At 38.5% G+C, this 22848-nt stretch overlaps 1 protein-coding gene across 2 annotated transcripts in view; it reads right to left on the bottom strand.

Annotated features, from left to right (window-relative positions):
- Positions 1 to 10774: 10774 nt before the first annotated feature.
- Positions 10775 to 22848, bottom strand: part of LOC124785494 (bifunctional glutamate/proline--tRNA ligase) — a 221267-nt gene continuing 209193 nt past the window's right edge. For both annotated transcript variants that reach the window (XM_047254186.1, XM_047254187.1), the window contains exon 26: positions 10775 to 11063. In XM_047254186.1, the coding sequence (XP_047110142.1) occupies positions 10904 to 11063 (160 nt within the window). In that variant the 3' untranslated portion in view covers positions 10775 to 10903. The remainder of the gene's footprint in view (positions 11064 to 22848) is intronic.

Below are 22848 nucleotides of genomic sequence, written 5' to 3'. Positions count from 1 at the left end.
TGGAAAAAAGAACACATTGACACCGGTGTGTCAGACCCACCATACTTGCTCCGGACACTGCGAGAGGGCTGTACAAGCAATGATCACACGCACGGCACAGCGGACACACCAGGAACCGCGGTGTTGGCCGTCGAATGGCGCTAGCTGCGCAGCATTTGTGCACCGCCGCCGTCAGTGTCAGCCAGTTTGCTGTGGCATAAGGAGCTCCATCGCAGTCTTTAACACTGGTAGCATGCCGCGACAGCGTGGACGTGAACCGTATGTGCAGTTGACGGACTTTGAGCGAGGGCGTATAGTGGGCATGCGGGAGGCCGGGTGGACGTACCGCCGAATTGCTCAACATGTGGGGCGTGAGGTCTCCACAGTACATCGATGTTGTCGCCAGTGGTCGGCGGAAGGTGCACGTGCCCGTCGACCTGGGACCGGACCGCAGCGACGCACGGATGCACGCCAAGACCGTAGGATCCTACGCAGTGCCGTAGGGGACCGCACCGCCACTTCCCAGCAAATTAGGGACACTGTTGCTCCTGGGGTATCGGCGAGGACCATTCGCAACCGTCTCCATGAAGCTGGGCTACGGTCCCGCACACCGTTAGGCCGTCTTCCGCTCACGCCCCAACATCATGCAGCCCGCCTCCAGTGGTGTCGCGACAGGCGTGAATGGAGGGACGAATGGAGACGTGTCGTCTTCAGCGATGAGAGTCGCTTCTGCCTTGGTGCCAATGATGGTCGTATGCGTGTTTGGCGCCATGCAGGTGAGCGCCACAATCAGGACTGCATACGACCAAGGCACACAGGACCAACACCTGGCATCATGGTGTGGGGAGCGATCTCCTACACTGGCCGTACACCACTGGTGATCGTCGAGGGGACACTGAATAGTGCACGGTACATCCAAACCGTCATCGAACCCATCGTTCTACCATTCCTAGACCGGCAAGGGAACTTGCTGTTCCAACAGGACAATGCACGTCCGCATGTATCCCGTGCCACCCAACGTGCTCTAGAAGGTGTAAGTCAACTACCCTGGCCAGCAAGATCTCCGGATCTGTCCCCCATTGAGCATGTTTGGGACTGCACGTCCAGCACGAACGCTGGTCCAACTGAGGTGCCAGGTGGAAATGGCATGGCAAGCCGTTCCACAGGACTACATCCAGCATCTCTACGATCGTCTCCATGGGAGAATAGCAGCCTGCATTGCTGCGAAAGGTGGATATACACTGTACTAGTGTCGACATTGTGCATGCTCTGTTGCCTGTGTCTATGTGCCTGTGGTTCTGTCAGTGTGATCATGTGATGTATCTGACCCCAGGAATGTGTCAATAAAGTTTTCCCTTCCTGGGACAATGAATTCACGGTGTTCTTATTTCAATTTCCAGGAGTGTATATTCAAGCCTTGGTCTTGCTCTACAATCTCCCCCCCTCCTCCATTACCACACAGACAATTTGCTCGGGAATGTCTTATCAACTGATCCCTTCTTTTAGTAAAATTGCGCCACACATTTTTCCCCCCCAATTTGATTCAGTACCCATCTAGTCTTCAGCATTTTTCTGTAGCACTACTTTTCAAAAGTTTCTCTTGGCCCCTTTTCTGAGCTGTTTACTGTCCACACTGCACTTCTGTAAAGGATACACTCCAAATAAATATTTCCAGAAGAGACATTATAACATTTAAATTTATATTAAATGTTAACAATTTTTTGTTTTTCAGAAATACTGTTCTTGCTACTACTGGTGTACATTTTATATTCACATTTGGTCATCACCAGTAATTTTGCTTCTCAAATAGCAAAACTCATTTGTTACTTTTCATGTCTTATTTCTTCATCAAATTCCCTAGGTATCACCTGATTTAATTTGATGATATTCCATTACCTTTGTTGAAGTTCACCTTGTACTCTCTTTTCAAGCCAGTATCCATTTGGTTCAACTGCTCTTGCAAGTCTTATGCTGACACTATTTTTTATCCCTGAACTTAATCTCTCCTTAGTCTCAATGAACAATGAACATACAATATCCAACCCTGTCTTGCTTCTTTCTACATCTACATCCATACTCAGTAAGTCCCCAAATGGTGCGGGGGGGCAGAGGGTACCTTGTACTACTAATCATTTCATTTCCTGTTCTACTCACAAATAGCGACAGGGACAAACACCTGCCTATATGCCTCCATACGAGCCCTAATTTCTCTTATCTTTATGGCCCTTGCACGAAATGTATGTTGGTGGGAAAAGAATTGTTCTTCAGTCAGCTTAAAATGCCAGTTCTCTAAATTTTCTCAATACTGTTCATTGAAAAGAACACTGTCTTCTCTCCAGGGATTCCCAACGGAGTTCACGAAAACTCTGTAATACTCATATGTTGATCGAAACAACTGGTAACAAATTTAGCTGTCTGCCACTGAATTGTTTAGATGTCTTCCTTTAATCTGACCTGGTCTTGATCCCAAACACTCTAGCAGTATTCAAGAATGGCTCACACCAATGTTCTACATGGAGTCTCCTTTACAGATGAACCACACTTCCCTAAAATTCTCTCAGTAAACAGAAGCTGACAATTTGCCTTCCCCACTACTGTTCTCATGTACTTGCTCCATTTCATATTGCTTTGCAATGTTATGCCTACCTATTTAATTGATGTGATTGTGTCAAGCGCTACACAACTGATGCTGCTTTCAAACATTACATTATTGTTTTTCCTACTCATCTGCATTACAGTAGAACCCCTCTAATCCGTCACCTTCGGGACCAGGACCATGGTCGGAAAGAAAAAAAGGTCGAATTATCCGAAAATTCTAGTATTTATAGCAAAAAATACAAAAAGACTTTTAATACAAACAATTAAACGATTTAAGAACTAAAAGACGTCTACAGTAATATAAAAAGATGTTTTTTACACAGTGTTAAACAATATATTAGCTAAAAAACGTCGTCACACACTATAATATGTATTGCTTTTAAAAGGGAAAACTACAAACAAATTACAGTACTGTACTTAATAACGTATAAATGATATATGCTGTAAACTAAAACATGTTTATAGCACTGTATACAAAAAAGAAATTTTCTACGCAGAAATAAACTACCTTATGTATAAACTAAGAAATGATTATACTGTATGCATTGTTTTTACAGTAAAAACGAAAACAAAATACTTGGAAAAATGTCAGTGATACATTTTTGTTTAGCAGATGTTATTCTAGATTTAGCTGCAGTGTCCCTCCATTTCTTTATCCACAAAACGTCCATTGGAGTTGAAGTTGAATTCTGCTCGATGTATTCAAGGGTGAAGTCAAAAGAGTTTTTTGAATCTTAGTGTGTAATCCGGGTAGGGGTTCGTCTTCGCCGTCCGAGTCCTCATTCACAGTTTCCTGGCTAACAGCGTCAACAATCTGGTCGTCATTGAGCTCTTCAAAAGCGCCACAGTCTTTGTCACATTCTTTGATCCACTCTTCAACTTCATTGACAGTGACGTTCGGCTCCAGAGTTTGTAGATCTTCAACGATTTCCAGTGCGTCGTCGTTTTGCTCATCTTCAGCCATAACTTGTGAGCAAAGCTTAAGCCACGATTTCTGTAGAGTGTCAGGTTTCAGTTCATCCCATGCTGCAGCGATTGTGTAGATAGCATCTTTGATGTTCAGGGATTTCATTGCCTCAAATAAGTTATGACCTCCTTCAGATTTTTCCAAGATTGAGCTGATATACTTTCTGCGATATCGCCTTTTTAACCATTCGATAACGCCCTGATCCATTGGTTGGATGAGTGAGGTCACATTAGGAGGCAGAAAGAGAGCTTTTATGTCCCCTTTCACCAAATCTTCCTCAGATGGATGTGAAGGTGCGTTATCCAACAGCAGTAGAGCACGAACAGGGAGACTTTTTTGCTTCAAGTCTTTTTCGACCAATGGCACAAACTCGTCGAAAATCCAGGATTTAAAAATGTTGCAGTCCATCCAAGCAGATTTTTGATTGCGGTAATAAACCGGCAAGGAAGAAGATAAGTTTATATTTTTGAATGCTCTTGGCTTCTTAGATTTGCCAATGACGAACAAGGGGAGCTTGTGGGCACCATCTGCGTTGCTACAAGGAATGACTGTTATTCTATCTTTTACAAGTTTAGTTCTTACCACGGAGTCATTTGAAGCTGTGAGCGTTTTTGTTGGCAACTTCTTAAAGTTCAGCCCTCTCTCGTCGATGTTATACACTTGGCAGGGTAACAGTTAATTTTCTTCTACAATTTCTTGAAGCTTAACAGAAAACTCCTTAGCAACTGCAGCATAGGCAAATAGCTTTTCACGGAAATAAAAACAAATCGGACACCATGACGAGTTTTCCAACGATCAATCTAGCCTTCACTGGCAGCAAATTTACTTTCGGCTTCCAGTTTTTTGTGCAAAACTATCGCTTTTGCTTTGAGAATTGGCCTGGATATTGGAGTTCCTTTCCTTCTTTCTTGACAAAACCACATCCACAATGCGTTATCAAGCAGTTCAAGTTTAGGCTTTTCTAATGTTTTGCGATTTTTCAGAGTGGTTTCACCATCAATCGTAACTGTATAGGATTCAATGTCTTTCCGATTCTTCCTCCAATCCTTAATTGTCGTAACACCTACATTCAGTTCCGTTTCAATTTTTGAGCGTTTCTCCTTCGTCCAGTCTTTGTAGCACTGTTAATATTTCATTTACTGAAAGAGTTGTGTGTTTACGTTTGAATCCAGACATGTTGAAAAATAGACAACTGTACACACAATGAATCTACAGTAATAAGTACTGTAGAGAACACGGAATAAAGCAAACAACGACATTTTTTAATCCCAACAAAGGATAAAATTCTACAATAACGTACAGTATAACAATATTCACAGCGATAGACACCGCAACAATGGCCCGACAGGCGTCCAGTCAGTGACAAGTCGGCACAGGCTTGCGAGCCTGAGAATGGTCGGACTAACCGGAGTGACGGACCATCCAAGGTCGGATTGGAGGGGTTCTACTGTACCTTACATTTTCTACATTTAGTGCAAGTTGTCATTCATCACACCAGCTAGAAATTGTGTGCAAGTCATCTAGTATCCTCCTACTATCATTCAATGGCAACACCTTTCCTATACTGCAGTATAATCAGTAAATAGCTGCAGATTGTTGCTCACCCTGTCAGTCAGATCATTTATGTATATAAAGAATAATAGTGGACCTATCACACTTCCCTGGAGCACTCCTGGTGATACCCTCATCTCTAATGAGCACTTGCCATCTAGGGCAACGTACAGGGTTCTATTGCTTATGAACTGATTGAACCACTCACAAATCTGGTAACCTATTCTATATGCTCATACCTTTGTGAGTAATCAGCAGTGGGGCACCATGTCAAACGTATTCTGGAAATCTAGGAATACGGACTCTTCCTGTTGCTCTTCATCCATGGTTTGCAGCATATCATGTGAGAAAAGGGCAAGCTGAGTTTCCCAAGAGCAATGCTTTCTTAAGGGAACAACACCGTGGTTTCATCATATATTGATAGATTGAGGTTTTATTTAAGTACTCTGAAAAGGATTTTGTTGAATTTTTTTTCCCCCTGAGCGTTTTCCTACCATGTGTGTTTATGTGCCGCACCCACTTTTCTGCATTTTTTTTTTTTTTTTTTTTAAACTCTCGAGTGTGTTGGCTATCCTTGGAATGCAATGGTCGGTATTCTTTTGTTTCTGCTGTTTGTAAACAACACGCTTTCAAACACGCGGTGAGTTTTGTTCAAGTGTGATTGCAAGTAGTTGTTACACTTACGTTTGCAGTGCTTGTTTACGTGTGTTTTGTTGTGTTTATTGAAGATGACAAAACATAAAGGTATTTTCAAGAAATGACAATTTAGAGGAAACAAGTTTAGAAAGTGTTCTGTACAGGAGGTTAAGTCACCTGGCAACGATGTTTCTAATTGTAATTCTTCAACAAGTGAATCATCAAAGAAGCTCTAACCATTTCAAGAGAGTTACAACGAATTTACTATAAGTGATAAGGGGTGCAGTAACATTATTATATTAATTTGAGAATATTATCAGATGTAATTTCTATATTCGTACAATGTAGACAGTGTGGTGAGTCACAGAGTGTGAAAATTTGTGAGAGTGCCAGTGGGAGAAAAGGCCTAGCAATTGCTTTGGATTTAATTTGCACTAAATGCTCAAGCTGTGATTTTATTTATGAGTTCTTCAAAACCAGATGCAAGTGGCCCTTATGAAATCAATACTAGATTAGTGTATGCCTTACAATCCATTGGCAAGGGCATGGCTGCAGGGAGAACATTTTGTTCAGTGATGAACTTACATCAACCACCAGATAAATTTGAAAAAACTGACTTCAATATTAGAGAAAGCTGTATGTGAAGTCAGTGAGGAAAGCATGAAACTGGCTGCTAGGGAAGCAGTGGAAGAAAATGATGGATGCTCGAATATTGCAGTTGCACTTGATGCAAGTTGGCAGGAAAGAGGACATACTTCTCTGAATGGAGTAGTGACTACCTCGAGTGTAGACACCAGTAAAGTGTTATCTGTGGAGATAATGTCTAAATATTGCAAATGTTGTAAAATCAACGAACATAAAGAACACAACTGTGTGACTAAGTTTAGAGGAACAAGTGGTGGTATGGAAGTTCATGGAATACAACAAATATTTCATCACCCCATAGAAACGAGAGGCATACGGTACCCCAAATATTTGGGCGATGGTGACAGTATGGCATACAACAATGTGGTGAACTCTAAGCCATATGGATATGCCATTATTAGCAATATAGAATGCGTAGACCATGTTCAAACCGTTTGGGAACAAGGCTGAGAAAACTAACTGTTGATATGAGAGGAAAAAAATTAGAAGATGGAAAATTGTTGACCGGACAGGGTCGGTTAACTAAAACTGAAAACTTGCAGGTATACTATAGGCTGGCAATTAGGAGAAATAAAGAAAATCTGGAGGCAATAAAGAGAGATGTTTGGGCCATATTCTTCCATAAGTCCTCTACTGATGATAAGCCACGTCATGGATTGTGTCCATCAGCAGAAACTTCGTAGTGCAAATACAATACGGTTCAAGCAACTGGAGAATCTTATTGTCACCAGTATTCTCTTCCTGCTGCTGTTATTGCAGCAATTAAACCTATTTTCAGAGACTTGGCTTATCCTGATCTTCTAAGGAAATGTCTGCATGGGCAGACACAGATCCCAAATGAACGTTTCAACAGCATAATTTGAAACCGCCTTCCTAAAACTGTATTTTTAGGCATGCATACAACGAAACTAGGAGTTCATGATGCTGTTATTACATATGCAGACAGGTCTGCATCTAATATGGCCAAGAAAGCAAGACAAACATCCAGGAAGGTGAAAAAGAAGCTGGAAGGCCTGCTAGAGGCCAAAGAAGGGCCATCATATGCAGCAGGACAGTTTTAATTAACTGTAAGTAACAAATTTCAAAAGTTCTTTCTTTAAAGTCAATTTCCCACAAACTAAAGTTTTCAGTACATATGCTCCATTATATAAGAAACTATCATACATAAATGAATGAAATTTTCAGAGACACTGCATAACATACCTCTGGTACTACATTCATTAATATTCCCCCATTAGGAAGCACACAAAAAATATTTTCTGCAGAAAAAACTTTATATTTTTGTTAATAAATTTAAAAAAGTATTTCATAAAAACTAAAAAATGGATAAAGATTTTAGTACAGTTGACTATTAGCATCATGTAACATACAGTAAAAATATTAAGGTCCTGCATCAAAGTTTTTTTTTCAGAAATGGGTCAAATACGTGCCTAAATTAACATGGGTTAGATAGGCAGGGTATGGTCCCCTTAACTACTGCTTTCCTTTCATGTCCTTTGATTCTTATAACTGCAATCTGCTTCCTGTGCAACTTGTGAATAAACGTTTGCTCATTTTATATTAGCCCTGCCACCTTCAGATTTCAGAGTGTTTATTCTAGTCAACATTGATAAAAGCATTCTCTAAAGATACAAATGCTATTAACACAAGATTGTATTTCTTCAACCTATCCTCTAAGATGATACATAGTGCGAGTACTGCCTTGTGTGTTCCTACATTACTCTGGGACCTAAGTTGACACTAGTTTCCACCTTTTTTTGCAGATTATTAAAATGACAGTTTAGAAATATTTGTATCTGTCAGCACCTGCCTCCTTTGGAAGAGGAATTATTGCATTGCTCTCTAAGTGTGTGAATTTAACCTGCCTCATAACTTGCACACCACATGGCTCTCCCGAGCATCTCAGTACTTCTGAGGCAGAGTCACCTACTCCAGGGGTTTCAGTGCTTTGCCAATTATTATCACAATATCATATTTCTCATCTAATACCTTTTCCCTTTCTACAATACTATCTTTGTTTCCCTCGCATCTCTTTGTATATATTCCTTCTACTCATCAGCTTTCCATTCTTGCTTAGTACCAGCTTGTCATCTGTGCTTTTGACATTCATGCATCAGCTTGTCTTTTCTTCAAAGATCTCTCTGATTTTCTTATAGCTGGCCTCTCTCTTTCTCTTAATACTGGACGCTTCAACAGCTTTGCATTTCTCCTCCAACCAATCCTGCCAAATTGCAGTTCCTGTCAATCTCAGTTTTTTTAGATGTATATAGTCCCTCTTGCCTACTTTTATTTGCTGCATTTTTATATTTTCCCCTTTTGGCAAGTACATTCAATGTCTTGTATGTTAACAAGGGTTTTGACTGGGCCTTGCATTTTACTTATTTGACTGAGCCTCTGCTTCACCTCTCAAAGCTACCCTTTAGTCCTCCACTGTGTTCTTATCCTATTTCAGTCAATCATTGCCCAATTCTCACTTTTAAATTTTCGGCAATCTCCAGTTCTTTCAACTTATCCAGGTCTCATCTCCTTAATTTCCTATCTTTATGTAATTTCTTCAGTTTTAATCTGCAGCTCGCAACCAATAACTTATTGTCAGAGTCCACATCTGCCCCTGGAAATATATTTAAAACTAGGTTTCAAAGTCTCTGTCTCTCTCATGATTCATGTGTCTGCAATGATTAAATTATGGTTTGTGCCAAAGTTTAGCATGTGCTCTTCCTTTTCCTACTATCAAATTCTAAGCTACACTTGCAACTACATTTTTATCATTCTCAATTATCCTAATTTCTTTTACATGTTGTCTTTTTGTTTTTGAGGCTTCTATTCTGTAATTCAGATTTACAAGTAATATGGAAGTTTGTTAAAAAGATGACATAACTCCCACATCACTTGTTTTTTTGTTTACCTCATTATACCTTCTCTCAGTCTCATCATCATAAGAAGACCCAGTAGAATTATAAAACTGTACTATTGTGGTAGGTGTTGATTTTATATCTACTGTGGGTACGATAACATATTCACTATGCTGCTCATAATGGCTACCTAATTTCCTACTTTCTTATTCATTGTGAGAGACCTATGAAATTCTGTCACACCTTCTTCCTTATACTGGTGCATTCAAAAATTATGAATGTCGATTTTCTTATATCTATGACAAATTTCTGATGAACATGGCAAATTCTTCTTTCTCCATTTCTGGATCTCAGAAGTGAGATGTAATCTAAATTGTCTAACACTTAACATATCTATACTGGTATTCACATGATTTTTAAAGAGCACATTATGACAACTGAGTCCGACAATTCTAATTTTCAATTTTAATTTTATTTCTCAGTCATTCACTCTTCTAAAGCAATAAACATAGCTGGCTGGCATTTCACACAGGCTAAGATACAAATGGATGAAAACAAAATTTTTGGAGATCATCAAAAATTTTCAGCTAACAGCTTTTGTACTAATGCAATATGCTATTTATGCTGTCTAGTTTCTTTATCAAACTGAATGTTTGTTTCAGACCTAAGCTCTCTTAAAACTTGGTTTCTTTCCTCCCCTAATAAAAATGATACTCTGATCCAGTAACCACTGTGCTGTGAATTATGATGGTTTTGTGATCACACTTCGTGATAAACCATTTGTCATGTTTGTGTCTGTGAAAATCACACACCCACACCCACTAAATGCCAGTACCAGTACCTCTCTGTTATTTTCCAAACTTTTGTACAGGAGAGCTTCTGTGAAGTTTGGACAGCAGCACGGACATGATGGTAGAAGTGAAGTCTTGTCTGGTTGACAATAACACTGCTTGCATAAGGTAGTTTCCATCTGTCAGGAAGTTTCAACACAGACAGTGCCTCATACTCATAGAATAAACAAATGCAACATTTGTGAGTTGTCTCTTGAATGGTGATTGTCATCAGTCAGCCAACAGTTCTAAGGGTAGGCTTGCTTACGACAGTCACTGAATCCTTTTGGCAACACCTGACAAATTTCTGCTTCAAAAGCACTTTAGATTTGCACAGTGCTTTCAGGACAGACACTATAACACAATATCCATGCTTACCACTCAAACATTGTAGTTAGCTGACAATGGCTCAAGATGCAACTGTAAAAATCTGGTAAAAGATTAAAAACTGTATTGATAAATAAAACAGAAATGGGGAAAAATGCATGTTCACCAGCAAACTGATATAAATAATAACAAATTCTGTACTCAAATAGCTCAGTAGTCTCATTAACTCAATTTTTTTTTCTTATACCAAGTGAAGGCATTCAAAACACTGAAAGCTGGTGAAAATTACAATGTATGTGTGTGTTCCTGCTTCTAGTATGTTGTGTCCTAAATCATTTTACTGAACTAAATACACAAAATAGTGGCACAGAAAGAATTAATGCAACTAATAAAAAACAGACGTTTTTATCTCATTAGAAAGTTTACATACATGTTGTGCAACAGAAACTTTCTTATCCACAAACAGCTGAAGGAGGGCCATTTGTTGACATTTCTGAACATTTTACACACAATTAACATCAATAACTTCGTCCAAAAAGAGAATAGAACAATGGTGTCCTACTGCATGCTGGGTGGATACATTTATCATTAGGTTCCAAGGTATCAGGCTGGTCAAATGGGATGCATAAACCTTTGGCACCCATGGCAAGAGCTCCTGGTTCAGCATCTGCATCATCCCTTGAAAAGAAACAAGACATTTGATTAAAATTAAGTAATAAAGTTGGGCTGAAAATTAGCAATTTAATGGTCTTATGAACCATGAAAAAAATCAATTCTCTATCATACTGCCTGCGAGGATACTTCAAACTGAATGAAATGAAGATACAGAGCCTAAAATATCTCTGATATATTCACTTATTTTCTTTTCCTGCAGTCCTATGAAACAGAAATGTCACCACAAATGCCCACTGGCAGTTGAGTGCTTTACAGAGATATCCCTGAAGTCTTTCCTTATTTGGTTTGTATATGACATATGGATGACAACTATTGAAAGACGTGTTCAGGGAAGAGGAGACCATATCAGGTGGTGGGCTAATTTGTTAATTTAGCATATATTGGTTTAAATTCTACTTTGTTAAGTTAGATTCAAACTGCACATCTCGTTTCATCAAACATTTCTCAATGTATTTCAAACAGTGGCATTTGCATCACCCACTGTCAGAACGGAATGCGAGGAACCTCAACTTCAAGAATTCTCTAAAACAATTTTTTTTACACTTGACGGAACTGTGCAGTCACCTGAAGTTAGTTTATTTTCACCAAACCTACTGATAGTATAATAGTGAATTTTGAACCTTCTTTCTTTGCTTTGTTTTATGCCACACTTGAAAAGCTGATATTTTTCTTAGAACTGTTCACGCCTGAAAGTTCTCAACTTGCATTTTATAATGTTTTCAAAGATTTGCACCACACTTTCTCTATTCTTTCAGTATCCAGTAGTGTGGGGCACTTAACGCATGATATTTGTCAAGAATATGACATTCTGTTAATGTACAGCGTATCCCTCCATTTGTGGCACTGCACTCAACAAGACTCATGTTCATCAGACTCTCACTAATCTGTACTCTGGTTTCATTAGAAAGATTTAAGTGCTGTGTAATGTAAAAAAACAATTTTTTTTAGTATCTGAGCATTAACTGAAAATTATATGCATTTAAGATGATTTCCTCTCTCCCACACTCCCCCCTTTCTCCTTACAAACACTGTTCCTATTTACCACATTAAGTAAATGAGAAACCTTTTACTCTGATGATGATGTATCTGCTCCAGTGCCCTCAGGATCTATACAGCTCTGCACTATACACAAAATTATTTAGATGGTTTACCCTTAAGACATACTTGTGGAAAATGGTCAAGGGGTAGTCCTTTGCTTAGAACCATCAGAGGAGACTAAAGGAACATAATAGCGATCATCTAACACAGTGTCTCCCACAACTACAATTCCTCATCCGTATTGTGGGAGATGGGCAATGATGTAAATTACAGGACTGCCTGGATGGGTGAAGTACAGTGGGGTTTGTGTGTGACCTGAGAGACCGCTACAATAGTTGTGAAGGTCCTACAGAACCCTGAAAAGTGAGCCAACATGACTCCAGTGAAGCTAAATTAGGCCCAGCAAGCCAGTAGTAGATAATCCATTTGCTTTTAACAATCAAATGAGCCTCGGATCAAAACTAATAACGAAAGTGACAAATCCTTTAAGCAGATCTGTTGGACACGGTGGCCAACATGGCCCCGATGAAATATGGATTTGTCCGACAAATGTATAAGAATTGGGTCTACTGAAGTTGTGTCCTTAGAAAAGGATGCAAGAATCCAGGATATCATATGGACAGTGACAGAGAGGAACATACCAATAATGGTAGCAAGGTGTTGGAAAAAGGATATCAGATGTGGCGGTCACGAAGAGACAAAAGAATGATGTCACAATAATAGCAGCTAAAGAACTGGCAAACAAATAACTTACTGTGGAAAATATACACAACAGAATAATTGATGGAATGAAATATTCTTGATGTAGTCCAGGTTTACGCTCCTCTCATAGGACGTGAAACAGATGAAAAGGGGGAGTCTATTATTAACACGGGGAGGCTACGGCACTGGGATCACAGATCTACTTCAAACTTTGTACCTCTTTACTAGACCCTTAAAACAACATAATGTACGAGTGATAAGGCACACTTCTTTGGCAATTCCTAGAAAATAGCAAGAGAAGTTTTACGCGTCTATTATGTAACTGATGTAGTTGTGCATACGTGCTGGACGTTAAGAGTTCATAGTGGTCAAGTGATTACTGTTTGTGCTTTGTAAGACGAATGTGTGCGAGGCGATGGTTCATCTCACACTCAAACCTTCATTTTTGTAGTAGATGTTAAAATTCTGTGAAATTAAAAAAATTTGCACATACACTATCCGTTCTTGCTACATTAGCAATGTCTCACCACTTTGCAGGTTAACTGCCAAATGGGGCCTGCCTCTGTGTTTGAAGTAGTTCCGGTACCTCACCAGACTGCTTGTATAAAGGATTTTGCAAATCACAACAGAACTCCTTTTCAAGAAAACACTGTGTGTTACTTAATTCATTTGTCGATAGTTAAAAATATGTTTTTTTGATTAATTAAAATAGTATGTAATCAAATAACATTTATATTTACTAAAACTTCATGTAAACACACATTTTTTATTATATTACCTCTCAAATGTCATATAAATTAAATAATATGACGAGTGATGAAAAAAATACAGATTACAAATTTAGTGTGAGCTGGAGTCAAACCGTTGCCTCACAGATATTTGTCTTACAAAGCTTGAACACTAGTCACTTAACCGCATGAACTCAAACAGCCAGCACCTACGCACAGATACAGCCATTACATAATACATGCATGAAACTTGTCTTGCGACTCAGAGTTGCCAGAGTAGTGCACATGACTGCTTGCACATTATGTTGTTTTAATGGTCTACTAAGGGTGTGCAAAATTTGAAGTAAATCTGTGACCCCTCAACATTGTGGCCTTCCCTCGTAAAGTGGAAGACACTGTAACATCTAACGAGACTGGGACTATAGGAGACTTCAATGTTAGAGCTGGAATTAGTAGAAGAGCATATGAAACAATCATAGGATGCCAAGGGCAGGTCACAGAAGGTATTATTATACACATGTCTAAGAAACAATGGATAATCGGTAATGGATGGCATAAGGAAAAGTATGGTCACAAGTTCATCAGATACAGTTGGAATTTTTAACAGATATCCATAACAGACTTCGTAATAATAACTTAAGGTTGCATAACATCCCTGACAGAAGTGAAAGTGATACAAGGCATTAGTGTTGATGGTGAACACAGACTGGTGGTAGGGAGAGTGAAGTGATTCAGAAAGGGTACATACAGGGGAAAAAGACAGGCAAAAATCAAATGATGGAAACTGAAAGAGAGAGAAACACAGGAGCTATATAAAAAGAAAGATTAGGACACAGCTCCCCAAATACGAGAGGAAAGATGCAAAGGAAAATTGAGGAAGTTCAAACAGGCCATAGTCATTGCAATAGAAGAAACAAGTGGAAGGACATCAACAAAAATCTGACACAAAGAAATTCCATGGTGGAATGACAAAATTGCAGAAGCAGCCATACAGAAGAATAATGCATGGAGAGAATGGTTCAAAACCAGAATGGAACGTAACAGGGAAAAACGTAAACAGCTACGTAGAGCAGCAAGGAAAATGATAGCATTGGCTCAGATGTCCCTGGAAAAATTCACAAAAGAAACAGAAGAGAATTCTATGGATTTAATGGGTGCATAAACTTTGAGACTACATAAATTTTAAAATATTTGCAAAAGTTATGATGCTAAAACTTCTGCAACTTCTGCACCCTCAATACAGGTATGAATAATTGAATGAATTGAGTTATACCATACAGAACACAACATTTGCCTCAGCCTGCTTTTGTGCACACTCTGTCTGAAGTATCTGTTGGGCTAGGGGCGGCATGGGGGCAGAGCATTTGATGTTATGATGTCGGAGCAAACCCAGAGAGACATCATCGCCAACTGCAACTCCAAGAAATACACCAGACGAAGGATTCCAAGAACCCAAAATGAATAATGGAGAAGAAGACAGTATCAAGCTTGGATGTATATTTTAGGCAGTATCTTGTCTTAAGTTTCTGGACCGACTCTTATGATAGCATCTCTTGAGACATCATACACACTGTAACATAGACTTAAAGTAATTTGCCAATGAGAACCCCAGTTTACTGATTACGAAGAATGGGAAGGAACTGTTTTGTGCGGCGCACTACAGTTCAGAAACTGTAAAAGTACTACATGACTGACATTAAGTTCAACGTAGTAACATTACCACAAATTCGTGTGGCACCCATGCAAGGTGACAAGAATATATTATACTGTATATTAGGAAAATTCACGTGATAAAAAGTTTTGAAAGTATGGGTAGAATAATTCCAAAATCTATATGAAGGACAGACCATACCTTGAAAAGGACTACCAGTAAAACCCCACGTGCTACAGAAAATTTAACGATTTTCAACATACCCTGGCTTAACGATAACAGTAATACTTCTGGGCTATAAAATACAATAACTCATGTTTTAAATAGGATACTTCAATGAAATCACATCTACTCGCATCATAGGCCAATGATTTGTAGACAAACATAAGAATCAAGAAGAAATCCCTGTTAAAAAGTAGCAGTAATTGATAAATACACACTGCAAATCACAAGCTAGTTTGACTTTAACGTCATTTGTGGCCTTTTTAGCTTCCTGTAAAAAGTCTTGAGAAATTTTTTAATTTTTTGTTTCCCATAACAGAGACCAGACTCCTGGTATTCAAAATAGAAATAGAGACCAGAGATTGATTTGACATGGATGGTCTGAACTCTGTTCTATTTTTCTTCACAAGTCTGAAAACATTTTCACTTTCTGCATTGCTATGGGGTATGGTGATAACAGAAAGCACTACTCTAGAAATTCGGTTATACTTAAGAAGTCCATTGACTCCTCAAATTCTTGATATTTGTGCCCAACTGAAATCATTTGCAGCATCTTGATTTGCAGCTGAAGTGTCATCTACCTGAAGAGCTGTGAACTGCCTCTGGAGCTCTTTCATCACCTCATCTGTAGTAGTTTCATTCTCTTCCTTGCATAACTTGATAGGAAACTCTTCCAAGAGAAAACAGATGGAAGAAAATAGTGCATCTTCAATTTTGTCTAACTTAGCAATTTGAGAATGCTTAACACATCGTCCTTGAGTTGAAACTTCTTGATGATGTATTAAAAAACAGTACGAAAGTAGTTTCTCACAGATGCAAAGAGAAGGTATTTTATCTGTATCCTTGAGATCATTCACTATGTTTGAAGTATGAATGCCAATAACTAACTCATCATCGCTTCTTTGATTTTGAATCAAGTTGTACTCAACTCAAAGCAATGAGGAGCTTTTCTCAATAGTAGGGTTAAAAACTTAGTGAAAAACTACTTTAGCAAATCCACTAGACGTCCTAATAAAAAGTTAACTTGTGGAGAAGAAATTCGAAGGGCAACATTCAACTTGCAAAATATAGAAATAATCAAAAGAAGTAAAGCGCAAAGGGCCTTTTTAAGTTTGAGGACAGGAACATAAACAATTTTTTCCTCACACGCTGTAGCAGAAGCCTTACTTTTTACAACAGGTTTGTCACTTTTGGAAGAATAAGCTATTGTTTTAGGGGCATGTGCAGTAGCAGAATCAAGAATTCTCTTCTTCTGATACTCTTTAGATCCACATTGTTCAAATCTAGATGTTTTGAAAGATGTCAAGCTTGCAGAAATTTTTGGGAACGTAACATTACTTCTGCCTCGAAGAAACAAAGAAGCGGATCCAGTAGTCTGATAAATATCTGCCTAAAGATAATCACCTAGTACATACATGCTTCAGAATTTTCTTTGCTTCTTTATTGTGGAAGTTCTGAAACTTCTGAAGGCGTTTTTTTCTTTTGACAATCTTCTTTACGAAATAAAATGTATCAACAAGGATCTCATCCACTTTAAATGGTAATCTTCCAGCACCTCTTTCATCTGCTAGATTAATGAAGTGGCAAATGCAACCTATGATGGCAATACCTAGTTGAACTTCCTTCAGAACAGCTGAAATGCCATTTTTGTGCCCTGTCATAACAGGAGGATTGTTGGAGCAGAAAGCCACATAGCTTTCAATTAGCATGTTATGAGAATTCAGCTGTGATAACATCAGGATACATATGTTTTGCCCTGCTGATTCCCCATCTAACACTGGTACGGCATATTTGTACAAAGATTAAATTGCATTAGACAAACTACATCTCCAAGAAAAACAAATATACAAGAAAGTTCAGGTTGCAATATGAAAAATATTATTGAAAGGCTACTGACTGTAAGAATGATACATTGCAGGCAGAAATAATCACTATTTCTGACCAGAAACACGTATAACAAACTCCTGAATTGTGTTGTAATATATGGCAGAAAATCAGAATGGTTTAGAACAGACAGAGGGGTTTGACAAGAAAGTGTTCTCTCACCAGTGCTCTTCAATATAGTCAAGCATATCATTATAAGGACAATATGAAAATCACAGTATTTGCAATACGATGATTTGTGAGAAACTGGAAGGGCAAATAAACACCTGGCAAAGGATAACTGAAGAAGCAGTCATGGAAATAAGCTTAACAAAAAGTGAGGTAATGAATATCAGCATGAAAAATTATTAAAGAAGTAATTTTTTTTTCAAATATCTAGGAGGTAAGCAACAAAGAAAGAAAAAAAAATCAAGGATAAAATTTTGGAGAGGATAGAAAATTTTATTATTGTGTATCGGACATAATTAGGAACTGGAAAAGATCTGCCAAAGCAATGATCATGATATGCAGTACATACTATCTACCAATTTTGACCTACGGCTCAGAATATTGGGATATGGACAAAGAAAGATCTAAGCAGAATACAAGCGACAAAGATTAGCCTTCTACAGATCTTGAGTAAGATGAGAAGGGACCGGACAAGGAATGAAACAATGTGAAACATACTTCAGATGAATCGCCTAAAAGAAACAAAGGAGGGAAAAAAGCTGCACTGGTTTGGCCACATTAAAAGAATGGGACAAGGAAGACTTCCAAAGAGCTCTGGAATGGACAAAATCTGGAAGATGACCAATTGGAAAACCGCAAACAAGATGGAGTGACTAGGTGAAAAATGATACAGTGGACTACAGTGGGAGGAAATGCTGAATGATAGAATGTGGGAGAAAAGAGAAGATTGGAAGAGGTTCTGTGAATGACTTGCATAAGCAGAAATATTTCAGGAAGAAGAAGCAGGAGATCTAGTTAAGAGTGCATTCTTATAACAGGTGAAATATAAAATAATGCAGGGCCCTTAAGATGGGACAGTGGCAATCTGTTCCAGCATCACATTTAACATTTATACAAACCACATCCATCTCGAAAAAGCTATCCCTTACGCTGATTCTAAAGGTGCCTCATTATTCAGTGGCAATTATTTAAAGGTTACTCCATGGATGGATGAGCAATGTTACAATGCTCAGGTTTGTACAGTGTGGATACAATTTTTACACCTGTCACACCAAGAGGTGTTTCTGCCTATTGTTAAGAGGTGTCTCTCTAGCCTCAGCATACAGGCTGGAAATAGGGGTGGTCCTAAATGCCACTATCACAGTTTAATTTGCTGATGGTGCATTACATAACTTTTAAATCCAATGGTTTGGCAGAACTTGATAGAATCACTGGCCAACAGAGCTAGAGTCATAAAAGGCTTTGCAAAAGTTGAGAAAACATCTCTGTCTGATCCAAATGTTCGAACTAGTTTTTCTCTTTACAACACCAGTTTCAAAGAAAATTGTATCAAAAATCTTTGGTTATTATTTAATTAAATATAACTTGCTTTACTGGACTTACTTACAAGGGAATGGTCCAACAAGACATGTCGAAACCTACCCTGAAAAGTTTTTACACAAGAATAACACAACGAAAGAAATGCACTGCCAAAATTTTAGCTGCTAAGAGGTGCTGCAAGTATTTTGTAAAAAAGGTTGAAGTTTTTTTGCCGGGCTTTTTACAGCTCTGCCCACCTAGCAGGCGGCTTGACGAATCACTTGCGCAGCACCACAAAGTGGAATTATCTGGAATTCACAGACATCAATTTTAAGCATCTAAAGCGAACACATGCATTTGCAGAAAATTCACTAACATTTGCTTCTATATGAGTAGAATCGTTTATACTAGAGGGAACGGGAGAGAACATGAGGTAGCGAACATTGCCTATGAATCCTGTGTTATTAGTTTTTAGAACTAATAATTGGCAGGATACAACTCTATCTTGTTAGAGCCAAAATGTGAAACTTTACTATTCAATGAGGATTATTTTGCATGGCGAGCTCACTGTTCTTGATGGAGTATGCAAAATGGCGAAGGGAAGGAAGAATTTAAGAGTCTCAATTTGTATGGGAGTGTGACATGCGTGGAGATCATGCAGTTTACATGGAATCTTCATCTTTCCTTAGCATTGGTCCAAAATTTTCATTGTATGTCAGCTGCCATTTTCACCCGGCTTCTCATTACCATTGAGTGCAAATTTATAAACAGAACAGTAATTACAACATCAGGCATCATTTCAAGAGGTGACACAGTTAGCATTTCCACTGCACGTGTAAGGTCTAATGGTCATATTCGTGAACCAGTGCGGGATCAAATCCCGTTCAGACAACATTTTCATTATGATTTTTAACCGAGCATTCACTTCTAACAGATGTTGGAATGGTAGTGTAAGACATGTGGTTCGGATTCCACATTAAAGTGCAGGTCTCCATTTTCCAATCAGGTAACTGGGGAACGTTAGGTACACATAAGTGGTTGCAGTGGTGTCCAGTTGAAGGACCTGTAAGAGGCCTACCAGGTACACCAGACAGAATTCTCTTTTGCTTGTGCTTGTTAGCTCCAGCGAAAATCTGGCTTAAACCAAACAAACATTGTTTTGAATAACTTCATATCAACAGTTCAATTCTTGCACATGTAATTCTGATAAAAGTGGCTAGCAGAGAATATAAAATCATGGCAGTGGCATGGCGTCTCACAGATGACCTCCACAATGAGAACTTGTAATTTGTTGAAATGAAATGTGTCTTGCAGTACTACATTTTATAACAATTCCTGTAGCCATTCCTTATAATAATGTTTGAATGTTGTACATTTGACTATCAGTGAAACAGTTCTTTGTTAATTCCCTGTATTCATCACAAAAATGCAAAGTGTCTATTGAATGACAAAAACAAACATTGTTCTTGCACCAGGCACACCGTACAAAGGAAAAATTGATGCAGTCAGGCACTTCAGAGGAACCACTAGTTGTATTTAGACAGAACTGGGACGGAGTCAGAAACGGTCCTGGTCATTGTTCTGCACATTGCACTGCTTACCACACATACCTGATCAAATTCGTAAAGCGCGGTGAATAAAACCGGTAATACACAAATGACTCGAGCTTAAGAATACTGTTCCATTGATAAACCCGAAATGACTGAGAGGTTTCGGAAATTATGTTGTCTGATAATTTCCTGAAAAATGCTTTCCACTGTTGAAAAATTTTTTTATCAAGAGGTTGAATCATGCTAATAGTTCCAGGTGGAATCCACATTACATCTACAGATTTTCCTTTATCCTCCACAAAAACAGGGGTATTGGTATGTCCAGACCAAGAATTCAACAAAAGCAATGAATTAGTTTCTGCAGCTGGTAGAAATACATTTTGAACGAAATGTTGAAAATTATTTTTTCCCATTTCTCCAGATTTTGATGCATCGCTTACAAGATTTTTGCAACTAAACAGTCCATTTTTATTTTTGGTCTTAATTTGCCTTGTGGCTCCTGAAAACAGATATACAGCTGTGGAAACAGTAAACCGCTCATATACTTATCACTGGCGTTATCATATATGAATGTGTCATTGCATTCATTGATTGGGTGACTGACTCCATTTTTTTTTTCACCCCGAAATGATAAAAAAGCAGTGTGCATGCAGTTCTTTCACGGAACCTGACCGATCAGCATTATAAGCAGCAGTTGCGAGGACACCAGCATGCTTCGACTTTACATCAGCTACGAATTTCTCTCTGTTACTGTCTATTACTGGTAGCTGTTCTAAATGTTTACGTGACATAAAATTGGTAATTTTGCAACTTCCTACTCTGTACTATTTCTTGAACCTGCATAGCCAGGTCGATGAAGCCTGGAAATTAGCAATGTTCATGTCAGATCTCCATTGGCAACGGTGTAGAGCCTCTCATGAACATTTCTAAATCTTTTGAACAGTTTTTCATTCAGATGGTTTAGGGTTTCCATTTGGCGCATATTTCTCACTTCATGTAATTCATTTTTCCATTTGTACAGTTAACGCTCTTATTTTACGAAATGAAAATGCCTTTGGACACTGTGCAACTTCAAACATTTTTTCCCTCTTTTGTTTAACCAATATTTCACTGCATTTTCTTTTCTTTGTCACTGAAAGCTGTTGCAGTACATGTTTTTTTTAGGTTTGGAAGGTATTCTTCTTCAGAACTGTTACTAGCACAACTGACGTCATCCAAACAACAATTCATGGAATCGTCACAGTTATTTCCTATTTCTTCTAACATATCCACAATTTCAAATGAAACCTTGATATCATTTGAATGAATGTCAAGGAAATCAACTAACAAACAAATGACACATATTTATGTCCTCAGGAGAAATAGGCAATTACGGCTGGAAATCACGTTCTTCATATTTCATTATTGCTAAATTGAGAACATTAATTGGATTTCACATTACTGTGGAACTGAAAAAAAGGGTACTATTAATAGGAACGCCTTACAAAACCACAATAAATATTGATTCATCTTTATCTGTATTGTCAATACTTACCAATACAGCAAAAAGCAACAGATGATTTGTAATAGATGTTACTGAAGTGGCTAATTCGAGAGAATAATAACTGTGTATTGTAGTGTCGCAGAAATTATCAATGAACGGTAACCTGAAACATCCTTTACAAATTACAATCGGATTGTGTCATGTTTCGTTTACAAATGTACTGCTGACCTCGGCTGTGTGTGCGCGCCTAGTTGTGCACGTGCAGTTGCTACAGTGCCGGTAAAGGTATACATTTCTTACGCCGCCTGGTGTGCTACGAATTTGGCAATTTTCAGCTATTTTTTTAATAGTTGCAGTGCCTCTTAGCAGCTAAAATTCCGACAGAGCATTTGTACAATTTTCTTCCTGTGTAAAAAATTTCAGGGTAGGTTTTGACACGTCTTACTCGACCATTCCCTTGTTAGGTAATAGACAAGATTGACATAATTAATTTACAGTTTGATTTCTCATAAGGTCCAGGTATAGAGAAACCTTGTCTGTGGTGATATGGAAATTTGCCCGTGACAATAACTAATTTGTGTAGACAACTCATAAAACCATTGTCTAGATTCACTTCTCAAAATTTGTTGGATTAATCAGCTCATAGCAGATTCACCACATGTTTAATACAGAATATTATTTATACTGCTCTGATAAAACCTATCCCTCATTCGAATCTCAAGTTATCAGTTTTCTGGATGCACTTCCCACTGTCGATTCCTCTTCTTATTGTTACTTGGGTTTTCCTCCAAGTGAGACTGATGTCCACCCAGAAGTCATACAAGCAGAAGGCTTCTATGCCAATTTCATCAGCATCACTCAGTTAAGGTCTGGACAAGGAGGAGATTATAATGTTTAACATCCCATTGAAAGCAAGGTCATTAGAGACAGAGCACAAGCTCAGATTAGGAAAGGATCGGGAAAGAAATCGGCCATGCCCTTTCAAAGGAATCCCGGCATTTGCCTGATTTGATTTAGGGAAATCAAGGAAAACATAAATCAGTATGGCCAGACTGATTTGAAC

The sequence above is a fragment of the Schistocerca piceifrons genome, chromosome 1 (genome assembly GCF_021461385.2).
Source record: "Schistocerca piceifrons isolate TAMUIC-IGC-003096 chromosome 1, iqSchPice1.1, whole genome shotgun sequence".
In the NCBI taxonomy this organism is placed as follows: domain Eukaryota; kingdom Metazoa; phylum Arthropoda; class Insecta; order Orthoptera; family Acrididae; genus Schistocerca; species Schistocerca piceifrons.
The sequence above is the reverse complement of the archived record's forward strand: the minus strand, read 5'-3'. Positions and strand labels throughout refer to the sequence as shown.